This window comes from Miniopterus schreibersii, assembly GCF_964146895.1.
Source record: "Miniopterus schreibersii genome assembly, chromosome: 9".
Lineage (NCBI taxonomy): Eukaryota > Metazoa > Chordata > Mammalia > Chiroptera > Miniopteridae > Miniopterus > Miniopterus schreibersii.
In genome coordinates this window covers 10250745-10269078 of record NC_138118.1, presented here as the reverse complement: position 1 = coordinate 10269078, position 18334 = coordinate 10250745, and the positions used below count along the sequence as shown (strand labels likewise).

Below are 18334 nucleotides of genomic sequence, written 5' to 3'. Positions count from 1 at the left end.
AGCAATGAACAAAGTGTGTGTGTGCATGTGTGTGTGTGTAAGCAAAGCAAATTGTTTTAGGATCATGAAGTACCCGCTTCTAAATGACCTGGGATATATTTGCAATGACTGTTGTTTTTACAGAAATGCTTTCATTGTCATCTAGATGGCAGGAACCTGGAAAATAGGGGGGAGTTCTGCTCCAGTCTAAAGTCATAGAAATCTAAACCTGGAAAATATCACAGAAGCCTTTTAGCCCAAGCTCCCTCCCAATGAAGGAACTGCTTTTACACAATCCCTGATTCAGCTATTCAATTTTCACTTAAATCCTAGAAGAAATACTAGCTGTGATAAGTTCTCCTTGTTTTGTAGAAAGCCCCATCCATTTTTTCTGGGTGTACAGTTCAGGAGAAAAATAAATCCTTCTGTAAGTAATAAAGCTACCTCCTTTCATGTCTGTGCCTGGTCTCTCTGCCCTTGTTTTAGTCTGCAAATCATCTGCCCTACAGAATTTGAATCTAACAGTCCCACTTAACCTGTCTCCCCCAAACATTCCTATTCTTAATCCAAGCGTGGCTTCTTTCCAGATCAAACATCCCCCTTGGACATATTCTCCAACCTTCCCAGAGACATGTCTTGTAGAGTGTGAGATTCGGAATGGGAAAACATCTCAGGCCCATTTGTTCTTTCCATCTCAAGTCCAGCACAACTCCCCCAAGGTGTATTAGGCCTCCATGCATGTGACTATGGGTGACACACTTAGGTTTGCAAACCCACCCACAGACTTAGAGCTGTGGAGTCTTGAATGGCAAGACCATTTCAATGCTTTTTGGTGCATCATTATGAAATAATATCATTCCGATATTGATTTCCAAGGAGAGAAAACAGTATAGTGAGTCCTCCCTTAACGTCAGTCATAAGTTCGATGACTTTAAGTGAAACAATGCATAACGAAACCAGTTTTACCATAAGCTAATTGATATAAACACGAGTTAAATTCCTATGGCATTTCATCAACGTTGTAACAAAATGACACTGAAACAAACGACCTTATTCCAGGACCTGCAGTACTAAATTTTTCAAATGCTGAGAATCACAAAGTAGAAAAGCCAGTAAGTCACTCTCAATGTTAATTTCTTCTTGTGAAATCCACCCTCATATCAGTATTTTACCTTTTTGACCTTGAAATATGCCAAAGACAATAAGCCTCTGATAGCAAACACTCTGAGTTGGTAACTTTACATTCTCTCTCGGTTTTAACAAACTTACTGTGGAGGGATCATAGGTAAATATTTTTCTAATTTAGGGAAATCTGAATGATTGCTATAAAACAATATTGAAGGCAAATGGTGGAAAATTATTTACTTAGAAAACATTTATTGCATGCATGTTATTCTATAGTTTCTAAAGATCATAGTTCTGGCTGCAATGCTACCAATTAATTTACAAATCTGTGCAAGGTGAATTCACTGCTCTGATATTCCATGTATTCATCCAAAATGTATTATCAGCATTATGCACCTCATAGGTAGATACTGAAGCCCCAAAGTGTCAAAAACAAAACATCAAAATGCTAAAGCACTAACATTTTAAAAGTTACTGAAATTGTTATAATAAACAGTTTTTCAAGCTATTTTCTATTGAAAATTGTTTGTGTTTCACTTAAAGATTGAGAAACAAGATAGTTTCAGTTGTTCCCGCCACCAAAGGCTCCCATTTCAGACGCCATTTGGCTCAAAATATTGAAACTTTGGAAAATGGGGAAAACCCAGAATCATCACTTTCTATTTCTACGAGAAAGCTACGCCTCGTGATTAGCATGCCAGCCGCAGAAGCCAAGGCATTTTCCATGATTGCTTTTCATGTGCGTGGACTTGGCTTCCAACTATCTTTTAGGCAGAATTTTCTTCTGTGGTAACATTAGATTACATTTAATTCTAAGAATATCACATCACAGCACTTTTTTATATTGGATGGACAGACAGTGAAACAGATTTCTGATGGGATGTTACTTAAGAATGCCTATGGATATTCATCAAAATCCACAATAATCCACAAGTATTTTGGAGTAAGTTGTACCTCTTAGTATGCTTTCATTTCAATAGCTCTTATAGTTACACTTTAAAAATGTTTTAATTTATAACTAAAGGTCATTCTCCCCGAGATTTTAAAGCCTTTCACTTATAAAGTGATGTTTCCAAGATTAAAAGTCAAGATGTTCATCAATTTTTCAAATGAAATCCTGCCATTCTACAGTCATTTTAAAAGCTTAAAAACTCACAGAATCTAATCACAGGTCCCCAGTTGAAACATCTACTCAAGGTGGTCATGTGTCTTCTGTTTGAATATCCCCAGTGGCTGAAAGTTCATAACTTGGTAAGGGTGCCCGCTCCACTCTTTGACAATATTTATACTTCATCTTCTTTAGACTTAATCAAAACGCACTGCAAATTTTGCCTACTGGTTTTAGTTATGTCCTTGAGATATAGGATAAACGAGTTTTAGCCCTCACTCTAGTAGTGTCTCTAAGTTTCATCTTGAAGTCTTAGTTTCAAATACCATTTTCAGAACGGCACCAAGACTCCAAAGAAAAGGAAATGCAAAATATCATTATTTCTCTTGGGCATTCATATTCTCCTTTCACATTTCATTGCTGGCTGAAGAGCGACCTGCACAATGAAGCCTTGATGATTGAGCCCCAGCGCACGCTCCCCGAGGACCCGGGGGGCCTACTGCGCAGAACTTAGCACAATGGAATTTGTCTTTTCTCCTGGGCCGTCGGCTCCATGAAGTCAGAGCTTTGCTTCTCGTAGTCATTCTTAGGCGCTTAGGAGGGAGCATGTGATTTTATATATATATACATATATATATATATAAACGATTAAATACCTGAACGTACGATTGATTCACAAACATGACTAAACAAGCAAAACAGAGATAGACTCATAGAGAGAGAGCAGGCAGACAGCTCTGAGGAGGAGGTAGGTGCTGCGGGGGTGGAGGGATTGAGCAAAAAAGAAAAAAAAAAGAACCTATGGGCACGAACAACAGTGCGGTGATTGAGGGAGGAACGGGGTGGGGGTACAAAAGGGTATAGGGGGTGATACATGGTGATAGAAAAAATAAAATAAAATAGAATAAAGAATAAAAACATAATGCTTCAACAGCCTTAGAATTTTCTGTTCTGCTGCTCTTTTGGGATCAGTTCAGTGACTCCCAATATCCTGGGACAGCAGGTCGTCCAGGGCACAACCCCTTGCTAAGTTCCTATTTTCAGGTTTCTCACTAGACTGTGGGGAGATAGCCTAGAATCCACAGGCAGACACAGGGGCGTAACTTGTATGTACAATGCAGTCATTCAGGTGGCTTTGAGGGGCACATTATTTACATCATTCGATGTGGAAGAAGCTGCCGTGATTGTGGACATTTGCTAAACCTACCTAGGAGATTACTTCTCAGAACAAGGCTTGCTGGAACTCTATGAGATGATCAAGGTCAGTGGACATCTATTTGTCCTTCAGGCTAAATGGATATTTGTCCCAGAGGGTAATTTCATTTTGATCCATTTTGAGCATAATTGCTGAGGAGGATTTTGGTGTGTGCATGGAAAATATTATTGAAGGCAGAGGCAGAAAGTCTAGGAGCAGGGCTATTGCCATGGTCTGACGATGGGAGAGGCTACAGATGAGTGATGACCAAGATGACCAGGACCCAGAAAAGGGACCATGGTGCCAAAGTCAATCTGAGAGGCTTGGCAGAGAAAAAAAATCTGCAGGACTTACAATCGGCTGAATATGGGATTCGAAGAATGAAAAAACTTGACTCAGAGATGGTTCTATAAAACCTGGGCAGAAGCTATTTTATACTGAAAACATGTTTAAGATCAGTTAGAAAACACTCGAATTTAATAGACGTTCTCCTTTTTTTCTACAATGAAAATAATCCAGTTAAGTAGAGCAATTAGTAGTTTTACTTGATGGTTATGATGAGCCATTTGAACAATGATCTATTTTAATTTAAAATTGCACAACTGCATAAAATACCACGCTGCTTCAGTGCTTTCATTAGCTACTCCTACTGCAAGGAAGCCGCGCTACTCAGACCCCAGCCCATATTCAAGTTCCTACGCCTTTCTGGCAATAGCTTGTCCCGATTAAGGATCATTGGGCAACCTACTGGGTGTCAGTCCTGCAAACTCAGCTTTGCAAAGTGTAGAAGCATCACATCGGGAGAAACTCTGCACTCGAGACCCAAAGTAGCCCAGGCAAGCCTCTGGGCTCAGGCAGGGTTCACGCTTCGTGGAAGGAAACAGAAACAGTTGCAAGACCTCTTGGTCATGGGTTTTCTGACACAGGCACCAGCAAATGCCATGTGCAGCTGAAGTGCTGTGCGGCCGCAGAACCAAGCCTAGTCACAGCAGAAACAATGAATGCACGGAAATTCTCTGGGGTCTTATCTTTACCTCTTGGTGGTAACTATACATATACTGATGATTAGACGATTAGCATGCTTCTAAAATGTTTCCTCTTTTTGAAACCTATGCAATATGTGTGTATAGTATGTATACACATATATGTATACAAATAAATATATTTCTACATGTGTGGGGCGGGCCGGCGTCTGAACAGGGTATTTCTGACATGACATACGAGCGGCTGTGCCTAAATGTTTATCAGGCTAACACCGCTGAATCCAGTAGTGGGACAGGGGACACCACACAGCACAGAGGAACACCTTCACTTTGCATGTGATATTCATCTTAAAACCATTTATAAGAAGCGGGTTCTGCTCTTAATGCTCAAAAAAATCTAAATATTTAACTAACGCCGACATGGAAAAAAATAAAATCGCTGCCCCACATTTTCTAAGACATGGATATTTGGAGAATTTAGTCAATACATCTCAGAAAGCCTTGCAGCAAAGAAACTGTCACTGGGTCCAAATGAAAATTAACTACCTGCTGAGTATCTTTCGAGCCAAACGGATCTGCCTGAGCACTGAAGCCAGCGGTTGTGAAAAGACAGGGCGCAGCTGGGGACGTGAGGCTTCCCATTCCCATCCGTCGTCACTCATCTCACGGCTGCGCCTGCCGGCCACGTCCTGTCTCAGAAATTGCGTCGGTTTTAGGCGGTAACCTCCATGGAGGTAACCAGAGCCCCCCGAGTGAAATCCCCAGCCACGGCGTTTCTTTCCTTCTTGGCTTCTGTGCTTTCTCACGTCCCTGACTCCTGACAGAGCGCAGCTTCACTGGGTTCTGTTCCACTCATTGTGCAAAACTGGAACATAAGGCCCCAAGAATGACTACCTTTAAGGTCCTATCATGTTGTCTTTAAATAACTCTCCATTTCTCAGCCCTCTATCAGCCTAATCTAAACACAAAATCCCAAGGCAGACAGGGCCCCAGCTCACAGCTGAGCCAAACACAGCAGAGTGTCGGCTGCGCCGGCCACTCTCTGCAGCCGTCTCAGTAGGTTTTGCAGAAAATGACATTTCTTCAGGTATATAGTTTTATGTCTTTTAAATGAAAGTTATGTGGCTTTTCAGAGCAGGGCCAGACTCCCTGCTTCTGTACTTCCTGAGGGCCCATTAAAAGGCAGACACTAGACACCTAAGCTGGGTTGCAAACTCCTGGAGCACCGGGCCTTAGCTCTTTCTAAAGCCCGGGACTGTCGCATGCAATGATCAATTAAAAAATAAAATACTACAGGAGTTAGATGTAATGTTGAAGCCATTAAATATGTAACTGGTTTGCTCATTTTTTATGGGGCTTTTTTTGGAGGGGGGAGAGCCTAAGTCCTGGGGGGTGTTTCCTTTTTCAAAGAGATATTTGCCTTGGTCACATATCATTTTCCATCAATAACATAGGAGTCTAATACTATTTTTTGTTGTTGTTGTTTTGAACGATTTCCAAATGTCCCAAGACCCCTACAGCAGTCAGTACGTCATCTATTTTCATTCCAGGGATTGAACTGTGACTTCGATTGCAGCTATTTGAATTGGCCCATAGCCACCTGTACCCTACATTTTCTCTGCGCTGCTCTGAAGCGTGACAGAGAAATACGAGATGGTAGTCGGTGAAAATAGTCCTTCATCCCAGCAATGGCAGCTGGGTAACCGACTGCGTGGCCAAGCATGTGGCTCAGTCTAGGGAATGGAAGGCACTGTTCAAAGCCAGATTTCAGTCTGTTCGAAGGATTATATTTCTGTCATCACAACATCTCCTTGACAATCCCACCAATTGAAAAACTCCCAGCAGAAGCCCAGTGATTAAATTCTCCTGGAGCATAACTTTTTCCAGTTTCTGGAAACAATCTACTGCAGTCCCTCCTCCCCTCACCATAAAACCCGAAAGATCATTCCATTTCTAAGACTGATCTATGGAAACATATGACTCGCAACCAACCCTTCGTCTCACAGCTGAAATATAACGCCGGTCCCTTGAATTTGAAACGACTACGGAGAGACTTAACCCCCAGCCACTGAGAGGCTGTTCCTGCTTGACAGTATATCATACCTGTACTTTCAAACTGATCTGTGACCCAAACGTGATTCAGATCAGCAACGCGTGGCCACTGGACCCTTAAATTAAACGTGGAGAAACAATCCTTTGTGCTCACGTGCAGAAACAAGAAGGAAGCATGTTGCTTATGTCTAAGAGCGAAGCAAACCCCTGATCACCCACTTTCATTTCTGATTTATACCCAAGCCATCTATGCATCTTCACCAAAAGTTAGAAGACGTTTCCTCCTAATATTGTAATTGTCACCAAGTCCTTAATAGAGGTACCTGTAAGGACCGACTGATCTGGGGCAGGATTTGAAGTTAGAATTCCACTGCCAGAGAGACTTTCCTGGCTGGACTCTCACAATGGTTTGCAGTAAGACCTTTCTGGCAGAAGAAAACAGAGAAGATACTATATTTCCCCAAACATGTACAATGGGGCTATAGTGCTATCAGGTATAAGCTTGGGACCTGACAGGGACATGGGTGAGGCGTCCATCAGAAAAGGCCACGCGTCCCGGAAATCTGGCAGTGAAACTCGCACAGCGAGGCTTTGTCCTTGGCACGAGGCGAACTTGGGGTAATGAAAACCAGAAACTTAGAAGGAAAATCTGAAATGGGCCCCCTCTCCCCACTGTGCCCAAGAGTCTGTCCTTATTAGCCTCTGTGCGAAATTCCAGTGACTGTTTTCTTACTTAAGTGAGTTATTTTGACATATGTTGCTACTTTTGCTTCTGCTGTTTTATTTCAGGTCCATTAGCCTGCTTTCCATTATCGCTCAAAAAAGCCTAGAAGTAAACGCTGGCACAGAGCTCCATTTCCTGTAACCGCAGTTCCCACCCAGGGTCTGCTGCTCTGCGGCTGAAAGAGCACTTAAAGCTGAGCGCTTCTGCAGACCAGCTCTGGGCCTGGCTTCGTCCGCTGCTCCTCTCCACTGCAGCAAAGGCAAAGGTGGCCACTCGTAGGCGGGCAGACGGAGCTGTCCAAACAGCCCAAGCTGAACCCGGCCTCCGCGGCCATCTGGTAACAGGCCCGCAACCTGGGCCAACCCCTGGGTTACCTCTCTGAGGTCCCTCTGAGAACAGGCGACTCCCATGCCACCTCAGCATACCTCAGGGATACAGTGCACAAGTTGACATTAGCCACGTGGCAACTCCCAGCTCCTAAATGATGGAAAGGGAATGGGCAGGGAGGGGCGACATGCAAAAAACGTCACTAAGTCGTCCCGGTGTATTTTAGTCTTGGAAATGGAAGCGGTTTTACAGTTATATTCCTGCAGGACAACCAGAGGGTTTTGAAAGAACTTCAGACAGCCTTGCGGTCTTCAAGGGCTGAATGTAAAGAGAACAGGTCACATCGCATTTTGTCGGTGGACGGTGGTTACAGGAGGATGGTGTGGGGCAGGGGAAGGCGAATGCACAGGGGGAGCAGGGAACAGTGCCATTTATACGAACATCCTTTGAATCTTTAAGATAAATGATACAGGTGAACACAGAAGTTCATGCTACTTGCTGGAAGCGAGAAAGATCGAATTTTGTGAATCATTTTCCACCAATCGCCAGGTATCCTGCCTCGTCCTCTGTGGGCTAGCCTATCGTGTTGTACATCCTGGTAGCCCTTAAAAATTGGTGGCATGGTCTCAGATAGATTCTTGCAGGAGAGACAGATTTCTGGATTCCACCAGCTTCTTCCAGGGGAGCTGCCCGATCGCCCGGAGGGCACAGGTGATGTGCTCGCTCAGGTTCTCTTTGCCCGTCTACCAGGGTCAAACAGTAGTTTCCAGGTCCTCATGGCCAATGATCTTATAGTTCTGACGGCTTTCTAGGTAAGCAGCCAAATCAGGGTCCCCAGCCTGCTGAGCTCTGTCCTGAGGTGTCTTACCCTGCAGGTAAAAGTGAAAAGAAACACACACACTTGGGATGAGATTTTTTTTAAATCCAATTACCAAACGGAGAAACAGTGAGTCCCTGAGAAAGATGAAGCATAGCCGCAGGACTTCATACAGTAGGGTCTCTAGAACATAACGTTGACTTTACCTACTTAAGAAAACGAGAGAAAACAGGCATACCTCCATGTGAAGTGAGATCATTCAAATTTTAATAATATAGGTCTAGACTGTGGAATTTTCTAGCTATTTTGACTTTGTTTTTGTAGTTTTTGCTTCACTCACGTTTTCCGTGTGAGAATGTACTACATTTACAATCATAAAAATAATGAAGTTGTGTGTGTTTTGGAAAAAAGCACACACAAATAGTAAGAAATATCAAGGAACAGGGAGCCCATTAACCTGATACAGAAACTTAGGAAGACAGAGCAATGTGCTCAGGGCCCAGGTCTCCTGCCCAGTCTTTTGGTTGTTCCTCTAGTGCATGTTGCTCCTCTCTTTCTTTTCATTATCTGAGCTGAGTGTAAGACCGTCCTTTGTGTGGTAAACAGGCAACTGCCCAGCGGTGGTCTGAGGGGCCCCGCAAGGCCCACTCTACCTTAGGTCCTGGCCTCCACTGATCCTGCCCACACAGTCTGTTTCTCATTCATGTTGCACATCAAACCGTTTGAGTGCAAATATTATCCAGAAGGATGAGCGATTATCTGATATTTGAAATGTATCCCCAATTAGCTAACCAGACAGGTAACATGCCAGCTAGAAACCGGGACACAGCTCAATGTGCTTGAAGCCTAGGGAGGCAGCCAGGGACCTCGGTCAGAGAGCAAGGCTCTGGGAGGCTGCAGGGGAAACGGAGAATTATACCCTGGGACTGACTCAGAACTGGCTCGGGAGGGAAAGACGTCCCACAGGAAAGTTATTTCGCAGCGTGCACAGCAGTGTGAGGAAACGCCACAGGAAAAACTGCACATAGCAGATGCCCATCACTTAAGTCTAAAGGGGCTTAAGTGTTTATTAGGCTTCTAAGTCATTGGTCCGTGTTTCTTGCCTACATTCACTGGCCCCAAACTTAGATTACTGGGTACCTGCTTAATGAAGTCCTCCCCTGTTTATACTCAAATTCTTCTCTGCCACCCTCTGCGGCTAAGTGGCTTGGCTTTCCTTGGAGTCTCCCCAGGGTGCTTGGAACTTCTCAGAGCTGACCAGGCTCCTCGGTGGGGTTGATCTGCATGAACTGTTCTCTCCCTTGGGCTGCAGTCACAGGTCGAAGCTACTCCGCTGTAACCCCTCCTTTACTCCAGCTCCCACCCTTTCCTTAGCTGTTCTCTGTAAACTGGAAAGACTCATGTGCAGCCTGCCCTCCCATCCTGAAGTGCCTGGAAATCACTTTGGCACACAAATATGGGGCCGCATAAATCACAGATTTTAAGCTACACTGGATGAGGCAGATGAAGGAGAAATCCCCAAAGGGGCTTCTCAAAGGCCGGGCCAAAGTCTTTGAGCATAAGCCTGACCCCTCTCCTGGGGCTTTGAATCTCACTTCCCCGCAGCTTGGCTGCTGGCCTTCGCCAGGAGAACCCCAAATCCCGAGGCCAGCACGTTCAGAGGTTTATTAAGCCCCATAGGCGAGCACACACCCTCCCTTTGTGCTTATACATTTAAACGGCACTTTCTCTAAACGAAGCACTTCATTTTTTTCCACCTTTTTCCAAAGCCCCCCGGCACTTTCATAGGCACAGAAAGGATGCCTTTGCTGCAGGCACAAGTGAAGGCAGCGGGGCCTGCGTTCTTGCCCGGGGGTGGATGTTTGCACTCGCTCATCGAGTTACCTTGGAGTCCGTCTTTCTCAGAGATGCTCCTGCGTCCACCAGAAGCTGGCACACGGCCCGGTTCCGCTGGCAGGCAGCCTTGTGCAGGGCGGTCTCACCCCTAAATCAAAGATGAAATGGAAACCACTCATAAGGGGGCTGGGGGCGGGGGGGCTGCAGGGAGGGGGGAGGGTGCCTCCCACCCCTGCCCTGACGCTCTGTGCCCCTCAGCCTCTGTCTCTCCCTGCGGCTGAGACCCTGCCGCGGGCAGGAGGCCTCGGGCTGCCCCGTGCTAGCCTTCAAGCGGCCACGGTGTCTGATCCAGCCTCTTTTTAAGCAGCGCCGGTTAACTAGGCCGAGCGATCTTGTTTCCGACTACTAATGCTGGGTTTAGGTGAGAGCCATGGCATACGAGAGAGGCCAGCCATGCTCAGCCTTTCCATCTCACGGCCCACGTAAACTGCTAAAATTCTGCGGCACACCTAAAAATATAATTTTTGCTGATCTGACCAAAAAAAGGTATAATTTTGATTGTACCTTGGCTGCTGTCACTTGTTTTATTTGACAATCTAAGGAAAAAGAGGTCAGTGCCTCTGACTAAAGAGTCCGGTGTCGCCTGTTTTATAAATCCTTGCGGCACAGGTGGAAAGTCGCTGAGACAGACTGATGGGTGTGGATGTGTCTGGACGCTGGGAAGCCACTCTCTGCGTGGAGTCACTGGGGCCGAGCGTGAGGGACGCTAGATGGGCCGCACAGGGAGCAGAGATGGGGGCTCGGCCCTGCAGGCCCATCGCGGGGTTCTCGGTGCTCAGCAGACCACCACCTGCCCTCGGAGGAGTAACTCCTGGGAACTCAGCTGCGAAGAGCCAGGCCAACGTTCACTCTGGCCAGGTGGAGGGGAGGGGACGCCACAGAGGATCCGGGGGCGCCGTGCGACACAGGGAGGGCTCAGGAACCAGAGCTGTCCCCAGACGGCAGCAGGCCCGAGGCCAGCCAGTCAGGGTGGGAAGTGGGCAAGGGAAAGCGGCTATTTCTGCCCCTGTAACAGGCAGAAGAGGAGGGGGGTCTTCTCATGCGGAATCAAAAAACTAAAGAATCGTTTAATGCCAAAGTATTTCGTGGAAAATCAAATGCAGGCCTTAGAGCCGGCAAACTGGGTGACAGCCTGGCCAACGGGATGCACCGCATGTGGACAAGCCCCAGGGGGCCGCAGACAGTTCCTTCCGTGTCTGGTAACTCATAGCCAGTCCCCCCCCCCCCGCACCCTCCCCCCAGTCCTTCATTCTTTTCATTTCCAATTTTCCTCCACTATCCCCACCTCCACCCCCCACTCCCACCCATTCCAGCCCTGCCCATTCTTTATTCCCTTTTGGATTTCTTTGGGGTTCTCTATGGCTTTCAGGGTTAGATGTTTAGCCTCTTTCTTCCTGTATGGGGAGTAGGAGCTATTTCGCTACCCTAGGAGGGGAGGAAAGTTGAAACCCATTATCAGTTTGGGGATCATCCCAGATTCTCATCTGAACCTCAGAACATGAAAGTGACTGGGGTTCCCACGTTCTCGGCTCTCCAGTGGTTGTATTACAGACATTGTTCCATTCTAGGCTCAGCAAAGAAGTTTCATGACATGCAAAGATGGCTTAGAGCACTGGGGCTTAATTTTCTTGCAAACCCTAGTTGGCAAAGAGTAAAAAGGTGAATGTATTTGTTCAGACTTCTCAGCAGTCCAAGATGCACCAGTGTAGACATGCCTTGCCTGTAGGAATCTCCAAACGATTAATAGCAAAGCAATGATGTGTGGGCAACATTACGACACTTGCCATCAACTTTTATTGTGTAATTTTAGAAGATTAGCCCTGCACAGTTATAAATACAATTGAAAGTGGATTTTTTTTAATCACTGACATGAAAATTACCCACTGTGTGCCTCAGACGCTGCACTCTTCTCCTAGATATGTTCTGAAGAACAGTCTGGTCTACGGAATTAGCGACGCTAATTAGCCACACTAAAACAACACTCACGTTTCGCTGTCAGCCATATCCAATAACTCGGAAGGTCCTAAACAAGAGGAAAGCAAGATGCCCATCAAAAATAAGTTCAAAAACTATTAACAAAAAAATTTATAGTCACCATTAAAATGCCTTGGAAAGCTGCTTAAGAAAGAGCGTTTGTAATAGGGATGAGATCTCCTCCCTCTCTCCAAAAAAGAAAGGATTCCTCTCCCTCCCCCCCACAATCTCCCAAATCCCCACCAGCCAGTATGTGCGGAACGAGAGCTACAAGAGAGTGGCATGGCCTCCGCCTTCCGAAAGCTTTCCAGTGAGCTGCAGAAATAAAATCGACTGGTCTAGAATACGTGAGCAATAATTAAGTGGCTGCCTTGGGAGGAAGGGGTCAATCAGGAGGGCTTTAAGGCCTGTTTCTCAGTCTCCAGGGGCTGGTAGTTTGGGGTGGGGTCTTATGCAATAGAACGGTAGAGCTACAAGGGAAAATAGATATCATGCAGTCCAATATCTTTACTTTAGAAATAGAGTAAAACTCCACTTTTCACCAAATTTCCCTTCCAAGACCTGAAAGAAATGTTCTTGTGCATAAACGTCAAATGATAGCTTCTTCATTAGGAATTGAAGTGTCCTATGAGTTTTCACATTCACAGTGGCTTATATGGTCACTAATTCATCCGCTCAGCCTGCACACACCGCTTGGGATGTCCACCTTCCCACTTTCTGCACCCCTGCCTTCCTCCCCAGCCCTCTCTGCGGCCCTTGCCCTGTGCAGCCTGCAGGGATCAGCTGAGACATTTCCTCCACGAAGCCCGCTGTGACCCCACACCACATGCTGCATTAAATGTTCTGCCTGCATGTGCCCTCAGGTTGTGTATTAGCCCTATGTCCTGTAACTGGGAAATTAATATCACTTATCCAATCGAGACTATCCCAGACAAGGGCGGATACATAATCTCGCCCTACTGTTCGTGACATTTCAATCATATTAAAATCACCTGCTGATTTCTCTGTTCACAACTGGGTTCTTGTAAATCCCTTGAGGTGGTGGCCTATGACTTGTCCACCACCATGTCCTTCCTTCGTGACTAGCACAGAGCCTGGTGCCTGGAAGCGCCAAACCTAGTTCTAGGTAGTGAGCATTTTAGTCCTTAAGGAACATGATCCTGTTGATTTGCTCTTTATACTGCTAGATATCATTCTCATTGAAATTTTATTCATGTGGTTACTTGTTACATCATCATCAGGAGGAGGAGAGGAAGTTAGGACTTTCTAACCACAAAGATCATTGGGCAAGGCTGGCCAGCGTGGCTCGGAGGCTGAGCATTGACCTAGGATCCAGGAGACTGAGGTTTGATTCCCTGTCAGGGCACATGCCCGGGTTGTGGGCTCGATCCCCAGTCGGGGGCGTGCAGGAGGCAACCGATCAATGACTGACTCTCATCATTGATGTTTCTATCACTGTCTTTCCCTCTCCCTTCCTTTCTCTGAAATCAATAAAGACATATTTATTTAAAAAAAAAAAAAAAAAGTCATTGGGCAAGGAGAAGATGGCAGGTGTCATCGTCACAATCCTCCTGGTCACCCAAGAGCTAAATCGTTCGTTGTCTTTGCCTCTCTCTGTCACACCGACTGGTCGTCAGGGCCAGGCAAACCTTCCCGCACCACGTCTGTCCTACTTGTCTCTCCAACTTGTTCTATTTCACAAATAGGCCACCTACTAGGTCTCTGCCTGGAAGACAGTTAGCATGAAGAAACTGTTACTAAGAGGGATACAAAGCTCTTATGTGATTTACATTTCCAGGTTTCCAATGCATCATATTTATGGCTTATTTCTAAGTATTTAAACATTGAAGTTCACAGTCTTCACTTGCAACTACCTTTCCTCAATTTGTCCCCAAGGTTCCATTTTTTCGCTAAGCCAAAGTGGTCACTTCTCCATCACCCACATATTTCTTAGGCTCTCCCAGCTCCACAGGCTTGTTCCCTCTGCTGTCCCTGTCGAGAACAGCCTTCCTTTTCTAGCCTCCTACCTACATCTCGTGAGTCCTGTAAAGCCTAGTCTTGGACAAGGTCCTCTGAAAATAGCACCTTTGCCCTGGCTGGTGTGGCTCTGTGGTTAGAGCATTGGCCCGAGCACCAAAGGGTCAAGGGTTCGATTCCTGGTCAAGGGCACCAGGTTTGATCTCTGGCGCTGGTCAGGGCGTGTGCAAGAGGCAACCAATTGATATGACTCTCTCACATCTATGTCTCTCTCTTTTCTCTCTCTTTCTCCTCACCCCTCCCTTCTACTATCTCTGAAAATCAATGGAAAAATATCCTAGGGTGAGGATTTTAAAAAAAAAACCAACCAAAAAACCACCTTTGACAGAAGGAATTTATCACTTTTCTGAACTCCCATAAAACTTACTTGGTTCTACCCTTGTACCGTGTATTTGATTTTTGGTTGTTTGTCTTGGCCCCTTAAATTTATTATTCTAAATCCCTCAAGCATAAGAATACTTTTATTTTTCAAATCCCTTGAGAATCTACCTGACATTAAAGATTCAACAAAGATTTAACTCATTCATTTCTGTTCCTAAGTCCTGTAGTTCTAGGGAAACATGAATGATAATCTCCCCCCCGCCCCCCCCAAAACAAGTGCAGAGCAGAGGAGTACAGTGGTCAGGAGTGAGGGCTCTAGAGCTGAACCTCCTCGGTCTAAAACTCCAGCTCTGCCTGCCCCTTACTAGGTCTTGGGCAAGTTCATTTGATCTCTCAGACCCTGCATCATCACCCGTGTAAAGTAAAGACTGACGATAATATTTATCTCACAGGAGTGCGGTGAGGTTTTATAAGTTAATACAAGTTTCATGCTCAAAACAGTAGCTGCCACACTACACACACGGCCCAAAGTTTAGATATTCTGAAGTGTCCTATTCTCTGACATGACGCAGCAGGTCACACCAAGTCAGGGTGTCGGGGCACCAGTGAAGGAAGGAGATATAAAAGGGCTGCTTCACTCCCACTAGCACGTGGACTCGAATTACATGTCCTGAGAACCAAGTCCTCCAGGCCTGTTCAACTGCCAACAGGACACTTTCCACAAGGTCAGGAGCGGGAAGGCTGACAGTCTAATGATCCTTTTAAAGAACTCCTGTCGCCTTCAGCAAACCTCTGAAGCCACTCATTTGAAAGGACATTAGCCACTGACCCCCAGCAGCCCAGCCTCAGGGGCACTTCTGTCCCCCTCACCTCTGCTAACTGCACCCACACTTAGGTCAAGACCATCTCTTCTATTCAGCGCTCAGAGCTGCACCAGCAGGGGCCCATGGCCCTGGTGGGTGAAGGCCAGTGAATGGGGGGGTGGCCGTTGGCTGGTTAGAGAGCAGTGGCGAGCTAGGCTGACTAGTACTGGTCCATTTTCTGACGATTTTTACAACCTGCTCTCAAATAAAGGCGTTTACATGGTGTGAGGAGGGTGCAAGGAATAAACAAGAGGGAGTGCCAGGCACAGCCCAAGACGAGGCTGTAGTCTGCCTCCCAACTGCACCTTCAATGGCCTATTGGGGGCTATGGTAACAGTACATTGTGTGTTTAATAGTACCGTGTGCGGTTGGTTTAGTGGCATTGGTGTAAGATTTGAAGGGGGGATGTCCAGAGAAACAAAAATAATCAGCCCTGGCCGGTGTGGCTCAGTTGGCTGGAGCATCATGCCGTGTACCAGAAGGTGGCTTGTTTGGTCTCTAGTCCGGGCGTGTGCAGGAGGCAACTGATCAATGCTTCTTTCTCTCTCTCCCTTCCCCTCTCTAAAATCAATTACAAAAAATAAATAAAAATAATAAAAAAGACCACAAAAAATTATCTTGAAAAAAGGAGATAATTAGAGCATCTGTGATTTTTTGGAAAGTTAATTTGAGTCTCACTAATAAGGGAGAGAACAGGAAAAAGAGAGAAAATAAAGATAATGGAATTCCTTCAATAAACATCAGTGAGAAACATTTGGGTTTGGGGCTTCTTTTGTATTTTCCATATACATATATCATCTTCCCTAAGGAATTTGGAGGAATAGCACTGAATTGTCAGTAAAGAGCTCACAATCATTTCCTGAATAGAAATGGGAACCTTGGCTCTCTGTCCCTCCCAGGGTTCACTACCGTGTCCACAGGCCGTCCCACAGCGGACCTGCACCGGAAACAACTCTTAACCCCTATTGAAGGGACACGGGTACAAATCTCTCCGTGACATTTTCGGAGGAAGGCAGTCGCCACCCTTCCACAGCCCTGCACTGGCTGTCCCTGGAACCCTGCATTGTGGTGGTTTATCCATTTCACTGCTCTTTGCGGGGTTTTAGGAACATGGAGGGCAGGGACCACATCTTATGAGTTTTGGGAACTAATCTAATTTCACTACGCTTCAGTTTTTAGCCACCTGTCAAACAGAGATAAGGGACCTTACTGTGTAGGGCTGCTGTAAGAATTAAACGTGTTCATACATATGAAGCTTTCAGAATGACAAAGATTATCGGTGATTGTCACTATAGCATTGTTTTCTGAAGAGTGGGTAGGAGAGAATTAATTTCTTAAGTGAATGAATGAATGAATGAATGAATGAAAGAAAGACATTTAGAAATCCATGTGGATCCCAAAGGAAACCCTGTTTCCTCTCAGAGAAAGATCCATAAATGGAACATGGATTCAAAGGACTGTGCTTATACGGACAACGGCCTCAGAAATCAGAGAAAGGAAAATATTTCAAGGGGAGAGAAGTATCAGTGTTTTCGGGTGACGGCCAGGGAACGGGAAAGGCAGGAAAACTTCGCAGATCTCCCAGCACAAGAAAGTGAACTGTGTGGTGCGCAGCAGAGCCTTCAAAGTGCGGGTTCGCTGCCCAGCGCTAACTGCAGAGCTCGCCCACTGTGCCCCGGTTCTTACGGTGCAACTTCATCCATAATGCACTTGATTGCATACGATGTGTCTTTTCGTTTGCTTCTCACTACACGGCCCCGGGTCCCCTCTGCCGATCCTCCGCCCTCCCCGTGCCTCCCTTTCCCACTGGGCCCCGGCGCTGCCAAATCCTCAAAGGCCGCGGATTTGGGGAGCGCGGGCGGTGGGAGCTCCAGCAGCACCGCCATCCTGTCCCAGCGGGACGGTGGTCGTTTCTCCCGGGGACCAGAGGCAGAGAGGGGGGTAAAAAGAAAAGGAAAGAAAGACTGAAGGCAGAAAAAGAGGGGAGACAAAACAAGCCATTGAAATCGAAAAGGAAATGCGCGAGCGAGATTTCTATCAGGAGACACGATAGGGGGCACCGGGTGGGAGGGAAAAACAAAGGGGCAAACGTGCGGGCGGTAAAAGACACACAGCACAAAAGTCCTTTGAGGGTAACACCAGGGAGGAGGGAGTGGGGGGAGCCGGTTGAAAGGAGCTGAAAAGCAGGCCGGGCTGGGGGAGCTGCGCTGGAACCCCCAGGCATCCCGCTCCGCCCCGCCCCCGCTGAGTTGCTAGCGCTCCCCCCTCCTCTTTTCAACCCTCCAAAGGCCCAAATTCCAGTTTTTCATAAAGGAAAGCAGCATGTTGTGCATTTGAGACAAGGAGTCCCAAGGAAGATGCCGGAGGAGAAATTCAGGCCTCCTGCGGCTTTTCAGAGCATCCCACACATCTCATGCCGCCAGGCCCGGTTTCAAAGGAGCCCTGAGCAGAGAAACGCATGGCCCAGTGCGGTGGCTGGGAGCGTGCTCTCCCCGACTCCCAGGCAGGGGCTGTCCTCCTGGTGGCCCACCACGAATATCCAGTGAACAGGGCAAAACAGAGGGGAGAGGGAGGACACGTCAGCGAACGGGCCACTTACAACTTCCATCGCATGCCTCGAAAAGAAAGGGCCCCCGATTTCTCAGGAGCCTCGTCACTGAAGGCGTGTTTAGGGTCAGGCCTTGGAAGAGCTTTTAGGATTTGTGTCCTGTGAAGCCACAGGAAAGACCTGAACCAAATTTAAACAAACAAACAAAACACCTAAAACTTTAAGAGATAGTCAGCCTCCAAGACCAGGAGGAGTGTTCCTCTTGATCTTTAGCACAGTCTACAATTTTTCTTTTCTGTTTTTAAAAGGTTTATGTGAATTCAAACTGTGCCGATCTCCAGAGCAGAGAAAGGGCCATGTTTTCCTTGTACTCATCCCTGACTTC

At 46.4% G+C, this 18334-nt stretch overlaps 1 protein-coding gene across 1 annotated transcript in view; it reads right to left on the bottom strand.

The window, feature by feature from the left end:
- Nucleotides 1-3112: 3112 nt before the first annotated feature.
- DGKI (diacylglycerol kinase iota) overlaps nt 3113-18334 on the bottom strand; it is a 243334-nt gene continuing 228112 nt past the window's right edge. Inside the window, exons 31-33 of the mRNA XM_081147568.1 lie at nt 12193-12229; nt 10195-10294; nt 3113-8362 (exon numbers count right to left, since the gene is read on the bottom strand). Of these exons, the coding sequence (XP_081003694.1) occupies nt 8246-8362; nt 10195-10294; nt 12193-12229 (254 nt within the window). The 3' untranslated portion in view covers nt 3113-8245. The remainder of the gene's footprint in view (nt 8363-10194; nt 10295-12192; nt 12230-18334) is intronic.